Source organism: Homalodisca vitripennis, chromosome 3, assembly GCF_021130785.1.
Source record: "Homalodisca vitripennis isolate AUS2020 chromosome 3, UT_GWSS_2.1, whole genome shotgun sequence".
Lineage (NCBI taxonomy): Eukaryota > Metazoa > Arthropoda > Insecta > Hemiptera > Cicadellidae > Homalodisca > Homalodisca vitripennis.
Genome location: NC_060209.1, coordinates 12,711,272 through 12,730,950, shown reverse-complemented (window position 1 = coordinate 12,730,950; position 19,679 = coordinate 12,711,272). Strand labels below are relative to the sequence as shown.

General features: G+C 35.1%; 1 protein-coding gene across 1 annotated transcript in view; it reads right to left on the bottom strand.

Annotated features, from left to right (window-relative positions):
- Nucleotides 1–10,259, bottom strand: part of LOC124358081 (protein peste-like) — a 30,354-nt gene extending 20,095 nt beyond the window's left edge. The window contains exons 1-2 of the mRNA XM_046810376.1: nucleotides 10,250–10,259; nucleotides 4,509–4,695 (exon numbers count right to left, since the gene is read on the bottom strand). Coding sequence (XP_046666332.1) covers nucleotides 4,509–4,695; nucleotides 10,250–10,259 — 197 coding nt within the window. The remainder of the gene's footprint in view (nucleotides 1–4,508; nucleotides 4,696–10,249) is intronic.
- Nucleotides 10,260–19,679: the final 9,420 nt, after the last annotated feature.

The following is a 19,679-nucleotide window of genomic DNA, read 5'->3' as shown; positions in this document are numbered from 1 at the left end:
ATGGGACTCACATTCCGATAAGTCATCCTCTATACAAAACTATATCAAATGGACTCCAATTGTACTTATAAAATATAAATGTCTTAAAAGTGTATTTATTTTACATGACTCATATAAATTTGCAATAGGCTAAGTAATAATTTTAATGAAGCTTTAATTATTAAAATATGTTAAGTAATAAATTAAAAATACGTTATGCACTGGTTATAAAAATAACATTTTCTTAAAGTAACTTACGTTTAAATGAATATCAAGATGATAGTATTTAAAAAAGTTTAAAGTCCTGTTTACTTAACGGTAATCAATAGACATTTAATTTTATCTTTTAACGCATTCTGTACTCATCTTCCAAAGAATTAACACAATATGAGGGTGAGTACTGGTCTGTATTTAATTCGTGATTCCTTATAATAAAGACCCTCACATATACAGCACACATGAAATAAAAAAAAGCTTCAACACTATCACACAAGTGTCTATACATAAGTTCCGTTACTGATCTCATTGTAAGTAAAGTTTGTGGACGATCGTAGCTGAGATCACACAGTCTGGGCTGGGTGACCCTTTGGTGCCAATTATTCCTCTTGCACCAGGAAAGGTCAATTAATGATTGACCAATTAATTTCAGTTAACAGTTCGCTTATGCGTACGAAGTACAAGGTTCCGATATCATTAGCTGCTGTTACTGCATCGGCGATTTCATAAATGTCCTTCCCCATTCCCTACTTCCTCATTTCCCCAGTACAATAATCTCACGCTTGAGGAAAATACGAGACTGAAAAACTGCACTTGCTTAAAATGTATTTACAACAGTTAGTTAGCAGTTAATTTATTGAGTTGTACTAGCCTGTTTTTGTTCAAACCTAAACAAAGAAAGACAAATATTTTACAAATATATTAGGAGTTAAATATATTTCATTCAGTTCAACCCTTCTTGGATCATTATAAAACGAGGTTTACGTAGCATTAGTAGTGGATTCGGGTTTTTTTTGAATATTGGCTTACATCACTAGAATTCTGATCCTATAGTCGAATGGGGGTTGCTGCTTGGAAAAGCTTTGTGAAAATTAGCTAAGAATAAAGTAAAATTTTAGTGATATATTTCGGGAGGGCTAGTAGGTAGGCCCGGCATCGTTGAATTCTTATATCACTAAACGATGGCAGATGTGCTGAAAAACTATTTCCTTCATAATAATCAAGCGTTTTGTCAAATATAACAGTTAAATATTTAATAAAGGCAACATAATATAAAACGTACACATTTAAATAAAATGGTAGCTGTAATAAAATAATTCATAAACGTAATAATGTAGTGTTATGCAAAGGAATCTGCATTAACAGTTTTCAGGCAGTCCTATACAATCTGGCCGATAACATCTTGTCTTTTGAGGTGCGTGGAGTTAATTGCTATTAGGAATGTAGTAAGTTTAATTATGGGAACAACTTCCTGCACGGAGACCCTTCCATCCAGTGAAGTCCGCGTAGAAGGTCAGAGTTAACAAGACTGTTGGCAATGATGCGCTATTTACATAGTCACGTGCGCAAATAATGCTGTATCCACTTGCTTTAGCATAGACAATGAACTGTTTAAAATCCATGAACTTATTTAATTATTCTCATTTTACTCGCCGTAAATCCGCAACCCTTTCCCGCAACGTATTCGGGAGCGCGCTGCATGCCATACGTTTAATCCCGATAGCCATGCGGGAAGGGCTACGGCGCTAATCAGTGTTCACAACAATGTTTCGTGGCGAATAATCTCTCGCTTAATACGTATGCGATCTAGTAGAATGGATAAGGAATACTTTCAAGTAGTTTCCGTCGTTACCACTAGATCGCAGTTACTGTTTTGTTATTTATTTTCAGTTTTAGTTTACCACCATACGACGTTGTTCAATCAGTTATTCCAAGTAATCAGATGATTCTATTTTTGTTCAATTCAATTCTGTTGTTATATTTAATGTATGTTGTAGCCTCATTTTTGATCTTAGTATGTTCATTTTATCTTATATGCACATTTTGTAAATAGAATAACTTTTGTGCACGATTATAATAATTTATGTACAAATACACACAGACCCAAAAGATTTTAAACATAAAAAACTGACTTTTTAGGGCACCCTACAGAGACAACCCCCACAAAAGGGATAATAGATCAAATATACTGAGGGCATTTTTGATCTCCTATATCGTAATTAAGAATCACAAAAATACCAATAACTAAATCCTACAATTGCCAAACATTGAACACGTCAGCAGAGAGTTTGAAAGCCCAATTTTATTCAAATTTCAAAAAGTAATTTTTATCCCAAATCAGAGCAAACAGGTGATTTCTAAAAAAAAATGCCTCGAGATGCCATCGACGTTCTTAAGACAGGCACATATCCCAGCTGGATTGCTCTCGTAGTTACATTAAAATGAAATCCGCTTATCATAATACCATTTCCATTCTAATAATTATTTTAAACAATCTCCTATTCCAAAAAAGGCTAACATAACATTGAGAAAACAGATAATTTCGGGTCGAAAGTACATTTTGCAAAACACAAAAACAAAAAAATAAAACACTACGAACAGAGATTTCATACATCGCCATTACCGGTTGTGCAAACAAACAATTATTGTTACTTTGACAAGGTAGAAGTATAGAATGTTATTGAAACAACTCTTAGCCGATTTAATTTATTTTTGGACGAGGCATTTCGAAATCACAGGTTTTATCGTCAGGCGATTCCCACAAATAAATATTTACATTATTTTTATTACAATTAATACTAAAATACCATATTGTTTAAATATTCAAATACAAAAATTAGGTAATATTTCTACTAGTATGACAAAATATGACTACAGTTTAAAGTTTTGAATGAATTAAGAAGAAAGAAGAGTGGAATGTTAAAACACGGCCTTCTTTGTTCCAGTTTAGGTGTAGTGTTCATAAAGCATTTAAGTTCATCGGTTTAGTTAATTTTTGTATTAATTTTAGATTTTTAATTGATAATGTCCTGATTCATTGCAGTGCTTGGCTACAGCAGATTTTTCAACTATTTCATATTTTGTGTGTCAATTGTGTTTTTATTGTTCTTCTTGTTTGTCCAAAATTAAATTTGTCACAGTCATCGCATCCAATTTTATAAATTCCTGATTTATTATCACTTGAAATTTTGTCTTTAGAGTCTCCCTAATATTTGGTGTAGTTTGTTGCTTGACCTGTGAGTTTTTATTTGTATTATGCTATGTGAAGGCACGACATTACCTGTGTAGAAATAACGTTGCATGGAACATTTCAAGGGCATAGCTCAATTAATTCTTGATATATCATCCTGAGGCTTTGCTAACGCTCACCCAAGTCCTATGAAGGACCATGCACTATCATCGAGTCCTACCTTGTCTATGTACAAATAAACAAATACAACGGAGTATCGAAGGGCCAAAAGAATTCAAGGAAGGTTTTACCGACCAATTCACCAAATATCACATGTTTTAAAACATTGGTCTCAGTCTGTTTACATATTTATTTATTTTATAATTCTCACGTCGCCATCATGGTTACCTCTAAGACCAGTGTAAAAATGTTCGCTAACGCTCAGCCACATGCCATGGTGTGACAGGCACCATAATCGAACTAAGTGTTGTCTATATAGAAATGAATCTTCATGCAAAATTTCAAGTCTAATTTATAGGTCAATTCGAATTCGAGTTAGCGTGCGAACAGATAGGCAATTAAATTTTTCCAGCCCCTTGAGAAACACAGTAGGCTTTGCTAACGCTCAGCCAATGAACTATTTAATTATCATTTATTTAATTATTTGGGACTAGCTAACTCACCAGAAATTCAGCAGGCGATTTTCTATAAGTTTAAATTCACAAGCGTTCAGCAGGTGTTTTGTAAAATTGCAATTTTAAGATATATAATAAACTATAATTAGCAGTAATAGGTACAAGTAAATTTATCTAAGTGCCAAAAACAAGCAGTAAAATGCGTTGGTTGCTTTATCGATTACTAAGTTTCACTTGTTTTTTTTAAATTATTATTTAGCGATATTACGAAAATTTCATAGCCCGTCCCAAAACGTACCGTGACCAAAACGATACAGCACTATAAAAACACTGCTTTTCATACTTGTTAATATAAATGATTACACTTTACCATTTTGTAAAATTTAAATCACTCAACATCAAAAATACAACTGTTCTTGTGGATGTAATTTGTATTTTAATTATATCAATTACTTGTGATATTATTAAAATTCAAGGTTGTTGAATGTTACTGCTAGTGCCTGGCAACAACATATTTATTGACAATATAAATTTAATTTTCTACAGAACGTGAGAATAATTATTGTTGTTGTTATTAGTGGACATTAAAAATATATTGTTACTTGTGTATAAGGACGTGACAATGAAAATATAATAACAGTGTTGACATTGACGTTTTATTTTAACGATTGTTAAACCTCAAGAGAAGAACGATATTGACATAAATTAATATAAAATGCATTACTCACGTAAAACGATAAGGGCCCAATTCTTGTAACTGAGGAATGTGGAAACTTCCTTCTTTTTCCAAATCCCCTCGATTAGTCCAGTTGAAGAAGAAGAATTCTATGTAGATAGGCACAGGGTTGTCTTTCCACACTTCAAATGTTACAGAGTCAGGCGTCATCTTTAGTTCCTGTAAATGTATAACCCACGCTTTGTGTCAGTTTACATTAGTACTATGAAGGCTATAACAACGTTTCGAGGATTGGGAATCTATCCTCTTCGTCATGTGGGGGAGGTTATTAATATATACAAAAATAACGAACAGATTTTTCATATCTTGTATGTATTAATCCCCCCCCACCTGAAGAAGAGGATAGATTCCAATCCTCGAAACGTTGTGTTATATTTTTTATAATCTATAATGATGGCAAATGTCCGAAATCCTGTTATCTTTTCAAACCTTCCATCGACAATAACACACTTTAAACAAAGGAGTACTACTATGTTATGTGCTTTTAGACATGATTTCAATTGTAAATTGCAGAACACTTTTAAAAGTGGCAATTTAATAATAGGGTATTTTTCAGATATAAAATAAAAATTACGTTACACCAGATTTAATACGATATTTTCGTGTCTGTGGTCTTCTTCGTATTCAGTAAACAACACAAATAATACAATGATTTGTGACGTTGTCTCATAAAATATCCAGTTTGGACCCGAATGGAACGATGGTGTATGGAATTTCCTTGTAATTAATATCAGTACTGATAGTGAATAAGCTATGTAATTTATTGATTTGTAAAAGGAAATTACAAGTGAGAAAGTCTAAAACGTTTTACCAACCGTTATCCCATAAAAAGTTACTCATAATTTATATGCGTCTGTGGTAAACTAAAAGTATAAATAGCTATTTTTTGTATTATATATTTTTTAGCTTAGCTAATGCCGTCATCCCTAACGGATTTTTCGAAGTATCACAAGGGCATTTTAGAATCCGGCATTTTTTTTTTTTAAGGAAAAGCCGGTCCCCATTTAAGCCTTATTCTGCCCGTCCTCATGGGCCACTGGCCTGTGCGAGGATCTTATCAAACAGAATAAGGGGGAGAGTCGATACAGTACAAGGTCGATGGTACTGATAAAAAAGTGCAAGGGTCACAGACATTTGAACCTGCTCTATCTCTAACTCAGACCCAGTGTTCAACGCCTTAGACCGCTCAGCCATCGGCACTCCCAAGACAACAAAATGCTTGGGTATTATTATGAGTGGAAAACGGTTTTCCCCTCTAAATACCATTAACTATGTAAGTGAACTGCTAACGAAACATAAGCTTATATATTCTATTCAATAACGAGAAATTACCTCTATACATTGACAAACGAAAATGGACAAAACTAATCATTAAAATAGAATGGAAATTAATAAATCGATGTACTGTAATTGCACTTTCTGGAAAAAATAGCATAACATGTACAGGTATTGTTAAATTCTCCTCCAAACGCCCAATTTTATTACAAATTGTCTTATGTCAAAATTAATTCATCAACAAGCATTTTTTACTCTATGAAAAGAATTCAAATATATATATGAATGAATGTTTGTCTGTTTGCCCTTTATAGACTCAGAAAACTATTTGACCGATCATTATGAAAATGTGTATGAAGATGTATTTCTCCACGTTAGAAGGTTTATATGCTATGGCCATTTGATGTAATTCACCACCAGGCGGGGCTGGAAAATATAAAAAGTTATAAAAGCGCCCTGCACATTATAAACTGCAATTTACAAGACCGTTACGAATATTAAGTAACCAAAAACATTATTTGAAGGGCGCCAGTTTTTTATGTTTATTTTGTCTTTAAAATAACTTTCTTAAAGCTTGAGTGTTAGACTACTTCTATAATACGTGTATAGTGGCTATAAAACATACATTCTTGACAGATTTTCTTGATCGTGGCAACTAGACCGACGTTGGAAATATAATTGAGCACATCAGTGTTCAAAGAACATTTGAACCAGACGTGCTCATACAACGGGCACAGCTTACGAAAATGCGTGTGAAGCCGCGGGAAACAGCTAGTAATCTCACACAATCTTAAAATCAATAAAATGCTCACACTTGGGGGGGTGGGGGGGGGGGGGGGTGGGGGGGGGGGGGGGTGGGGGGGGGGGGGGGTGGGGGGGGGGGGGGGTGGGGGGGGGGGGGGGTGGGGGGGGGGGATTTGAGTGTTTTAATATTGTAGTCAGAAAACAACAAACCTATAATCGGAATTCGAATAAAATATCCGTATCTTTTATAATTTATTTTGTATTAAAAGTCTCTTATAGAATCGTGAATTTCTTACAATAAAGATTGCTAATACTCACCCGACACACTGCACGCATTTTAAAAGAAAAGATAACAGAGATGATAAAGAATAAATCGCAGATGACTTCATTTTTAGAGCCGCGAACTGATCAAGAGAAACAACAAAACTGACCTGACTTTGCCGGCTGGACCGTAGGTCGGTTTGTTATGGAGCACAATGTTCTGTCGTTAGACAAGCCAACCCAACCGTGGCTTGATCCCCCTTCACCAGGTTGATAAATGTTATATCCGCTAGGGGAGAGTGAGCGCTTTGCAATCGTGCTCGCTACTTGTGGAATATTTATAAACAAAACTAAACCATGTACTTTCTGCAGCATAAAACATATCACAGCTAAGTCCAGAATGTTCATATCATACAAAAATATAAATTTTAAATCAAAACATAATCCGAGTCCAGTTAATTTTCGTAAGGAAACAAAAAATTTAATAATTATATGTTGAGTATAATATAAAGTTTATAAAAGTTCGTAAAGTTAAAACAAATGAGCGTCTGCAATTATGCTTTTCCCTCCCTCACTTTTACTGTTACCCTTCGATTATAGATCCTATCATCTATAATCAAAGCTAGTTACGTTAGTTATTAGCAGGCTCGGTGAGTTTAACTAATTAATAGTCGAAGAGCTAATTATGAATTGTATCAGGACACAATCTAGTTATTATTATTTTTTAAGGCAGAAATAAATAGAGGGAATCTTCCCTCAAGAGAAACTAATATATAAACTTACACAACTTGAGCTAAGACGATGAGATATTAATCAACCTAGAAAAGGAACATGCTTAGTAAATGTTTCGAACTTTAAACCAGCGTAATTGTTTTAAAAGAGTGAACCCTTCGAGGATTCGGATATTGCGCCATTGTGCTCTACTAATAGAGGACCCTTTAATTTTATGTACTCACTTGACCTATGCTCTAATTTACCAGATGTTCCCTTCTGACTCCTTGAGGGCCATTATCCCTGACATGCGACAAAATATGGTAGTTACATTCAAAAAGTATATTCAATAGGTTGCGAGTAATGATGTAATTCACCCTCATAAATATAAAACTTTGCCTGTTAATACGTTCGGGAATTATCATGCTTGTGCGGGAATTTTTTATATCCGCCTGTATACTATGAGTTATTGTTAACACCTAAAAAGTTTTAAAACTCTTAGAAGTGGTTTCCTCAGTGTCTATACATGAAATAATTACATGTGAACAATCTTTTAAGAACAGCTCTGATTGTTAGAAAAATATGATTAATGTTCAAGTATCCTCTTAAATTAGTTATTTCTTCAAAAGAAGTCAATTTGAATATAAACTTTTTGGAGATGTTTACACAATCAATTGATTTAGATATTCTTTTACAATCGTGTAGGTTATGTGTTTTTAATCAGAAATAGCTTTTTTTACCATTGACCTCGCTTCATGAAAAAAATAAGGACTTTATTTTGGAGCGGTTTTTTCACAAACAGATAATTTTGCTGGTTTAACCAAAACGACTCATTGTTCTTATTTATAGTTTCTTAAAAAAAATTCCAAAATGCTTATTTTATTAGTTATTAATAAATCAACAACATTAATACTTAGACATACAGTGTATATATGGCTATATCACCTTTGTATTGTACATTAAATACTTAGTATATATTTTCTTTGTATTGTCGTATTCAGATATCAACACCTGCGGCCTGATTACGCTGGAAACCAACTACATCCTCCTGCCCAAAGCGCTGATCCTCTTCTAGTACTCGCGAGTAGATCGTACTTGAGACCTGTGTTTTTATTATTCTTTTTAGTTTTTTTCCTTCCTCAGATATATCCCCGGGCCTAGCCAGTGGTCAGGATTCTGTATAACCAGGCATGAGGTAGCAGTCAGGATACCAAAGCTATCAGCTACAGTCGAACAAACCCAGCGATCGTCGAAGGCCATCCGAAACATGGCCACAACCTTTTCTTTAAAAACCACATACATACCTTACACACATATTTTGGACCCTCTGTAATTTTTTCTAAATCTCCTTTAGACACAATTGTTGCCATAGACAGAGGGAGGGCAATAATTCGATTCAATCAGTAGAGCACAAGGGAGCCCGGACAAGGCGAAGCCTGGTCTCTCTAGGAAATCATGTGCCTATGCCCATGTATAGCATTCTCATGTCGACCAAGTCGTTCGCCGACAAACAGCACATTACATGACCAGATAAGTGTGAGGCCACTATCAAGCATGAGGCCCAAGAGCTTTGAGGATTACACACTCCTTCAGTCTGACACTGCCATAGCAACACCTCACCTCAATTGTCCTCACGAACCCACATTGGGAAGGATGCAACAACACACTACACTTATTCCTGTCGTTCAGTTTTAATTTCCCCAATGCTCTAATCAGACCAATACATGGGACCAGATGCTTAAGTCAGCAGTTCAAAAATGGGAAACTGCTGAGTTCAAGCTCTTCCGGCTTCATATGAAACACACAGTTGAGCATGCATTCGGCGGTAATTGAACACAAGCGACCTGATGTTTGCCAAGTCTCAACCCATAGTTGGCGGAAAACAGGGGTGAATAGAATGGGCCCGACCAAAGGCACATACTTCCCTGTGGGTAACACCAGCAAATCATTACTAAAAAGATGAGGAGAAATCCATCCCAAATTTTAACCTTTTTGTCTACCTATTCACCAAATAGGTAATCAAACCCAAGAAACCACCTCTGGTCGAAAACCATAATAAATGCATGACAGCCAACAACCATCCTGTGGTCTATTGAGTTCGAATTGCTAATGTGAAGAAGACCAGCATTGCAAGAAGTAGGATGACTTTCATATCCGCCTTTGGCGTGTAATGCATACCTCGTCCACAAACGAGCAAATGCGCAGTTGCAGTAACCTATGGTTCCTTCCTGTTCAAGCCCAGACTGGTGAAGGCTGGAAGGATATTCTCCGACTCCAGAAATGTGTTACCAATTTGTGAAAACAAACCAGCTTCTCCACTCAATTATCTATCCGACAGGGCAGGCAATACCGCAATCTTGGGCGGCAGCTCGGAACACGGATTAATGTGCTTTGACTTTGGGAAGAGGTCCGGAGTGAGCAAATTGCCTCCTTTTCCCCATGCATTTCCGGAAAAGTGAAAGTGGCCAATGACTGGTTTAGCTAAATTGTGGTTTATGGCCATCCAATACAATACGGTGGACTTACCATTTTAAAATCATTTTTTATTGATATGCCCATCCAGCTCCAACTGCCTCTGATGTGATGCTATTCAAAGCCTCCTGCCACTTTCTCTCCTTGTAACACTCCCTGAAATAGAAATCACAAAGTGGGACACTCTCTGATTTGTTTCTTTCATAGAACTGTACGCACTCATCAATTTACCATGATAATACCTAAGCCCGTACTAACGAATATACTTACTTGATTTCATATTACCAAATCCTTTTTACGAAAGTTGGGTATGGGCTGGATCGAATGGATCAGTGGACACCTACTATTTACTGTCCTTAGTTGTAGTCCAAAAGTCTCTTAAGAAGCTTTTACATTTCTTTCTTCTCCATTTCAGTTCTATCAATAATTTTGTTTGTTTAGGATCGTCTTATTTTCATTGTTGAGCATATTTCTAACCTCTTACAAATATGTTTTTTTTTTAACACCAGTTTCCATTTCCTGGTAGATCTAGCATTTTCTTCTTATAATAATCTTTTTCTATGATTAGTTGAGATGATTTGTTTATTTCCTCGTATGGTGAGATTTCTTTCTGGTCACTCTCCTTATTGTACTCAGAGTGTGCATTTTCATTAAAAACTTGAAATTTAATAGCAAGAATTAATATAAATCAAGAATGTCATCCAAAAAAAAAAAACCAATGTTGTTTTTTTCATTATGACATAGCATCTTCCCACCTAATACTGGACCGTACAATGTATCCATCTTGTCAAATGTCAAATTCGGGAGAAGTTCGACGGATAAGATAAAATCTAGGAGGCCTTCTTGATTTTCTTCATGTTTTTATATTCGACATATGTCCAATCTTGTGATCAGATACTTCGAACGCACACTCTTGAGTCTCTCTAGCATGGATTGGACATATCCACGACGTCACACACTTGTATGTATTTAACCATTGCACTATTTACAATAATGTGATCAATCAAAGTTGCACAGGTTTTAGTTAACTCCTTGTAGCAACTTTAGCCAACTGAGTCCACCTCAAGGCTCTTAAAGAGTTTATTTGCAAGAGGCGGGTCCTCTGGGGATGATAAATCTAACAAGGTTAATATTCAAGTCACCCTATTACCAATAAACAAATATTATGCTGCGTACTGAGCCATATCATATAAATTGCAAAGTGGTAGAGCGGGCTCTAGACATAGTGTAACGGCATATGCTACTAAAGTCTGTAGATAAATGCAAATACAGAAAGATTCACTTTTAAACACTTTCAATAATTCCACAAATCATGCTCTGGAAACATTGATCAATCTTTTCTTATTCAAATTGAAGTGATTTCAGTGAAAATTGTAAACAGGTTTCTTCACATATAGTGCCACTTCCCAGCCACCTCTGGAAGGCAACTGCATTTCCCTTTCTGTCCGCTCCTAAACAATGAAAATTTTATCCCATCTCATCGCAAACTCATCAGGAAGATTTACTTTCATATCAGCCAAGTTTCCGAAACACCAAAAACATTCCAGGTTTAAAATCCTCTACCACGTGCAAACGCATCTCTTCGAAGCCCGTGGGAAAAGAAGAGTTTCATATTTAGATTGTGCTCATCCAGATGAAATTTTATTCAAGTTTACATATCCGTTTTTTTTTGAACATGCACCACGATTCCCATCATCCACAAGTCCTCGGCAAGGCCAGATTTGGTCACTGTCAAACCGGAAGTTCAAACATTCAATACGTCTTCAACAACCGTCAAACTACAGTCTCCAGCAACGGCCAACCTTTAAACATCATCCACCTCAAGCTCACCCCTCGTTACGGCGTCTACACCGTCAGCCACAGGTTTTCAACAAGCAACCTCCGACAACATCAACTGGAAGCACACCACTCGTCACAGCGCTTTCAGCGCTAGACAAAACCCCATCCGAAGCCATTTCACAGGATGTAAGCTGCTCGTAGACATTTAAAAGTGCTGCTCCAAACACAGACACCCCCTTTCTGTTAAGGTGTCTGCCATCCCGAGCAAGATGATACCTTCGCACCAGCTGATTCCAGTTCAAGAAAACGACACCAAAGTTTCCAGACATCAGCTCCAACTGCTCATTAAATTGTGCTAATGCAGTTCCACTTATGTCAGACCTTGGCAAAATGCTGTCAACTAAAACAACACTGTTTGGAAAACGGATTCGTGTTGTGTATAACAGGTCCGCCATACAGTGCAATGCCTCGCGCTTGCCGCATCCCCCATTGTACCCCAGCACCACCGTTATATTTCAAAGGCAAGTTATTGGTTCCTACATGAAAATGAATTATTTTAGGTTGGTGCTGCAAGAAACCCATCAACTTATTTTTTACATCTTTGATTTTCGCCCTAGGGTGTACCCTAACAGTACAACCATTTTCCTTACAAAGGTTCCCCGAATATCGGAGAATTGAATCACCTATAAGCAAATAATCAGCATTACTTTGCTCAACGGTTTTTAGAGAGTGATTGTCCTCCAGAGTAGTCTGGCCTGCACATTCTACAGCCGGTAACATGTCATCAGTGGCACACAAACCACTCAAAACCATTGTATTATTTAGGCCTACTCTACAACTACTACTTTCAACATTTATTTTACTCTTATTTTTAGAGGGGTTTCTTTTATCTTTGCTTTTCAAATAGTCTGTTTTACGTTTTTCCTTGCATTTTTACATGACCAGAATTTTCACTCCATACACCTGAAGAGCTCTTAACAACCTTAACAACTGACTCAGTAACAGAAGTGTGGTTACTTAAAACTACAAATCTATTTTTACAAGGTACTTGATTATGTTTATTCGGATTTAAGTTTCGCCTGGCACATTTTTTACCTTTCACAACTTTCCACACTTTATCGTTTGCCAAATTTTGCTCATTAGATACAGTTAACCGAAAAAAGAAATTAAAAATATGTTGACAAAACTTTGGAACATAGAATATAATTACGAATTTTATGCTGTCGTTACGGAACATAGAATATAGAAACATAACATAGTGTATTGAAAATGAATTTTAGAAATGTAACTTATATGGATATCTACAGAGTTGTTTTAAGCTCTGATACTAACACAATGTCCATAATTAACTCTTTTTATACATTAAAGTAGTGTTAATAATTATTATTTAATTTTGCAAATAGCTCTTAGTGCTTCCCCTTCCGTATACATGACAATATATATTGCAATTGCAATTCACGGTATTTTTTGGTAACACAAATCACCAACTTAAAAGAAAGAAGGTTTGATGGAAATCAATCACTCTTATGACGTAAATTCTTAGAGTTTCTATTGTTTTCTCCCATTTTGGAGGCCCAGAGCCCAAAATCACTATAATTGAGTGGAGTAAATAGAGTATCAATATGGTCCAATGGAGCAGAGTGTCCAGACCTCTTGCCACTAGGTTAGTATTAAGCAAAATTGGTGAAAAAAGAAAACTTTCAAAACAAACAAAAAAAAAGGATTTTTCGGGACATTTCCCATAATTTAGTGATACAAAAAATCAGTAACACTACGTTTCGAGATCTGCAATCTGATCTCTTCTTCAGGTAACTAACTAATCTAACACGTAATTACAAACTATGTTAAAATAAACAAATCGTACCAGAGCGTTGTGACACTCCTACGTCAGGAATCACAACCATCATATTGTGTGTCTACTCCACTAACTTTAAAACATGCACTTAATAAGAAACTAAACACAACACTAATTATTTAAAACTGAATTACAGAATACAGGCCATAAAAGGTCTTCATTCGTCTACGAACCACCTACGACTGTGCTAATATGACAATAGGAAAAATGGGAAGACAATATGAGGAATTTACGGACCCCTCAGCTGACACTACGTGTCTAGAGGAGACATCACATACTGGTAGGATAAGGTCGAGTGTATTAGCACAACCTTTCTTTCTCATTCAGCGAATCACTTTTTCCAGTTCTTTGTTTTAATGTTTGCTGTAGCAAAGGGTCCTGTCATCTGTATACTGCATTATAATCCCAGGAATAAAAAATGGGTCGAATATAGATTCTTGGAGGACCCCGTAAAATCCACATCCGACTTCAAAACTGAACAATACGTATGAGTAAGTTGCTGTGCGTAATATAAGAGTAAAACCTTGGGAAGTGACTGCTTTGACAATGGACAAAGGAAATTGCAGTCAACAACTCCATGAAAGGCTAAGGTAACTGTATAGAAACACTTTAAGTGTGGGTGTATCATCCTTGTTAAATAAAAAAAAGTATTTTATACAAGTTGAATATTGTAAAAATAGTATTATTATATTCACAATGACTTTAAAAAAATGTGCTGAGTTAAGTGGGAAGTGTTCAGAAGATAAGTGTTCAAAATATTACATGCACCTGGGTAAAACGCCTAATAATATGAGAATGACAAGTCTGAACTTGTTAACAGTTGTTTGAAGAACAACTCAAAGAGGCAAGAAGCACGAATTCGTATGACCGAGAAGAGCATTTGTCCGTGTAGTAGAAGTCTGTAATTAACTTGTAATTCGAATGCAAGTTGATTACAGTTTGGGAGTGCCGATGGCCGATCGGTCCTAAGTCGTTGGACTTTGGGTCTGAGTTAGAGATAGATAACGCAGGTTCAAAATCCTGTCTGTGACCGTTGCACTTTTTATCAGTACCATTGACCTTGTACTGTATCGACTCTCCCCTTATTCTGTTTGATAAGATCCTCGCATAGGCCAGTGGCCCATGAGGGGCGGACAGAATAAGGCTTAAAAGGGGATCGGCCTCTCTCCTTAAAAAAAAATGCTATGCTTTCGCATTGGTCCGAAATCGTACTTGCGTATAAAACCTTGGGGATAAAGAAGCTCTTAATTATTTAATGAAGCAATAATTTGGTGCCATAAAATGTATTGGTATTATAAAAGAAAAAATCGATAATACCCTATAATTGTTATTACGGTTTAACAACCAACTCATTTTTCTGGTTATGGAAATATGTAAGTATATTAATTTAGGAATGAATATGAAAGGATTGCTCAGAGAAGAATGATGATTGAAGGAATAGAAATTAGGGGCAGTAATGTTAAACATTTTTTTTAAGTTTGCCAAAAAATAGAACATTATATTTTTGTTGTCGAGCAACAACAAGATAAGGCCTACATTACGTGCTACCTAATAAATAATTAATATACAAGATGACAATAAACATAAATAAATGAACTCAAGCTAAATTGCTGATTAGTTACCACTTTTATTTTTCCAATAATGGATTGCCGTTTGATAATTTTATTTTATTAAAGCTAACTTTAATACCGTACTTAATGTTGAAGAATTATTTAAAAATGGAACCTAAAATTGGAAAAACATATTTAATTTAATACATATTTATAGAAAAATAATACAAATTTAAATGGGATATAACATACTGGTATGGATGTGTATTAGTTAATTAAATTTTAATAGTAATATTATGCAACAATCCCATTTTATAAGTATGTAAAGAAGGTTTGATTACAGGACGCGAAAGATGATGCAAAATTTGGTAAGGTTGCGTAGAGTGGATGATGAAAGTGTTACAGTGCTAGGGAAGCCCTGCGAAACGTGTCCGGTGTTTACTGGGCGAGTGAGTGAGATTCCACCACGTGACTAAGTGTTATTTACCTGGACAAATAACAGTTATGTGTGCCTTGGGAAGGGGGAAGGGATTGTCCTCTTTCCGAACCCAACTAGCGAAACTTACACGGAATAAAACAACTGCAGGTCAAATGATGATATTTTATTTCTTGATGCATTTTGACTACTTTACAAGAATATAATTTTTCCTCTTTTTACGAAGAAAAATGAGATTCCTTTGTCATTTTATTCTATTTGATGAATGGTCAGATGTGGTTGGGTGACATATGTAACAGAAAAATAATAATTACAGTATGAAAAAATGTAAAATAATTTTTAAATTTATAATATTGGGTCAAGAAATAATTAGCTCATTTATTGAATTTTCTCGGTTCAGTTTGATTCAGTGGAGAAAGGGTCAATCACAAAAATGGACTTATAGCTTGTTATATGAGAAGATAAGCATTAGCCTAGAAATCATTACATTGGTTCTGATATGATTTTTAAAAATTACTAGAAACTCCATGACAAATTGAATACGTTGATTTTGAATATGAAATCATTTCAATAAACTGTCTTGGGCCATTATTGTTTGGGTTTATATTAAAACAAATTTCAGTTCTTTGTCCAGAGAGTTACGGAACACTCTGTATAATAATTTATATCATCACGGTAATTTTCCCCAAAACGCAACTAAATATATGCATCTTCAAGGTCAATAATGAAAAGTTAATCATTTCAGTTTGTTTACAATTGTATTTAGGTTTTTTAGCATTTCGTTACACTTGATAGTGAACTACTCTGATTACGTCAGTCATATCAACTAGTCATAATAACTAAAAACGCCACTAACACATAATTTAAGTTATGGTGCTAAAAATCTGCGATATTTATTTTGCTCTCTTACTAAAGAATTAATTAATAAACGGTTTAATCCTTCGAATATTTTACAATTTGAAAACATATTATCACTCTTAAGGAGTTTACCCTGGTTACGTTTGCAAATAGTGTAAACCATCGTGAGTGCAGTCCATCACTTAAATTACACTTGTGCCGAACTCCAAAGCGTCTACAAGACAATAAAACAAAATTACACGGCAAAGTCCTAATACTAGAATACTTATCTTACAACTTAACAATGCTACTCACAAAGAAACAGTAATTTATTACAAATGTATTCACAGTAACTATTTATAAAAATAACAGTACAATGGTAAACAATAATGTCTTTTACAGCAAGAAAGCTATCGGTTGGTCAACGCTATTAAGATCCCCTCCGCTTCTTATTACTTCACTTTACTTTACATATTATACCAACATCAAATAAACGTAAAAGTAATAGAAATCTGTTTTATTAATTTGATACTATAAATTAAATTCATTTCTTTTGCAACTCCATTTCATTTTTAAAATTATACCTTATACATAACGTAGATATGTTTAGAAGAGTTGATTCAATGTGAAAGTAGAGTCAACCTCCAGGTCACCTCCCTCTTAATGCAACAACTGGGATTTGACGCAGATATAGAGACTTGACTCCTGAAATCTTTAGTCATGATCGCTCATTGTATCATCAGATGTACCTCTTCACTAGTATTACATTATACCTTATAGTCTAGGTGTCTCTGATGTCGAAAAGTTTTCACAAGTTTATTTTGAGCTTCTTCGTCGTTGACTTTTTTTGGTTTTTTTCACAAGAACATAACACCAGATTCCAGGAGTCAACAGCGTCAGAACCCAGACGCTGCACTAAGAGGAAGGTGAACTAGAGCTTACACCTTATATCTTGTGCTTGGAGTGACAGCCACAAAAAGTCGTTTAGTGTATTTTTATTGGACAGTACTCGCAATGAGACTCATCTAATACAGTATAATGTGTTATAGTTTAACAAAATTAGTTCTTCGTATAAAATTTAAATCTGTTCATTACCAGCAGATCAGACCACTCAAGCCATTGTCATATTGATATAAGGACTATGAAAGAAAAAATGCCCAATGTTGTGACCTGCAGGTCATTCTTAACTTTCTCAGATGAAATTAAATTAATAATATCATATTCTTATACAATAATTATTTCCTCACCTGAAAAAAAAGGATAGATTTCAATCCTCGAAACGTCGTGTTACACATTTTGTTATGTACGAAATCCTATTATCCTTTCAAACCTTCCAACGTCAATAACAATCTTTAAACAAAGTACATGTCTTTGTTGCACAAATGGAGCTTATGGTCCATTACTGCAACAGATGGAATAGCACTAGACTAAAGATAGAAGATTAAAGTTTTTTCCTTCCTTCTTCAGCCTGCAAACCCGAGAACGCAGGACCTGAACAGCAAAGAGTTGCAACAGCGAAAACAACTCAAAAGGCGCATTTGTTTGATATTTTTTACAGGATATTAAACATTTATTCAAATAATAGTTATTTATTTTGTTCATTATTACACATTAGGCATTATGCATATTAGAAATAACAATTGCCTACTTCTGTTCATCGATCAGAAATAAAATACATCAGGTTAATCACTTATCAGTACGAGTATTTAAAAAAGTGTTTTGTAAATTCAAGCAGTTGCTTGATATATTTACAAGGTAGTAGTACGCCAATCTATAAGTACCGTAACAGATTCCGCTAAGGATGCATCACAAGTTCAGGTTTTTTAGCTAATTTCATTCACGAAGTGTCCTTTAAATACGACCAGCCAAACAGCATGGTTGCACATGCAAAACCATTGAACAAATTCTTGTCTATGTAAGACATTCATGCAAAATTTCGTGCAAAATATAAAATCTACAGATGCCAAATGATACATTCACATTTTTTTAATTAAGATAGATTTCACAATAGTGTTTAAATAATACAAATACCTGCAAGCTAGGACAACGCAAGAGTACTTTGAAATCAAATCTTGCCACCTAATTTTAACATTGATTTTCTACTATAGTCCTTTTTTCATTTTAGTGTACGAATCAAAATGCCATACGCTAAACCATATGTCTGTATAAATTTATTTACTCTGACATTTTATCGTTGGGTTTACTCATAAGACAAATGTAAAACTATTTATTAACGCTCAACCAATCGCAGAGAGAGATGGCCATCTAGAACAAAGCCTACATTGTAAATGTTTCAAACTTTAAACCAGCTTAACTTTTTAAAGTCGCAACCCTTTGGGGTCGGATTTGCGGCATTGTACTCTACTAATAAAGACCTTTAATTTGATGTACTACTCAAACTATGCTCTCACTAAAAATTTCTTTCTGACTCCTTGTGGACCATCCTTCTGACATGGCTAAAAATGGTAGGTACTTCAAAAAGTAGATTTATAGATGCAGTTATGATGTACAAAATTGTATTGTTTTACCTGTAATCGTTCGGGAATTAACAAGCCAGTGCGGGACTTTTTTTACTCCCTGTATATGACAACACTGTATATGGAAGAAATAGCGTGGACCGCCTGGTAACGCCGACATGCAAGTGTGTATTCCCAGTGCTGCAGGTTGTGTAACCTAATCACTCTAACAAGACTCGCATGTCTCATGTTTGATCGCTAAGCCAGTTTTAACAATCACCCACTTTAACCTTTATAACAGTTGAACCGCTTGCGCTAATCCCTACCTCGGAGATTTTTACTCAGTTGTATTGAAAAATTGCGCTTTCCTGCAAAAGGTGTGCACGAACAAACACTATGCTTTTAAAGTTTCATTAAAGATTACAACAAAAAAGAAATTGGCTCAGCTATTATAGCATCCAATTTAAGATTGCAAAATTAAAGCTAAGCCTGGACGGTACTAGCGGATAACAAGGAAATAATTAGTGCCGTGTTTTCAGAATAATTCATATTTAGTAAAATTTGAAAATAATTTTAGATTTTTAATACATTTCTGTATAGTTTAAGACTATTCTTTAACAAACTATTGTAACTATGAAACAGGAAGTTACAATATTTAATGAATGTATATCATACATTTGTATAGCTCAAATTATTATTGCTTACAGAACATTACATTAAGTACCGTAGGAAGCAAGGACGTAACTAGCGAGAGGGTTCAAGGTGTCCGGACCCTCCCACCCCCCAA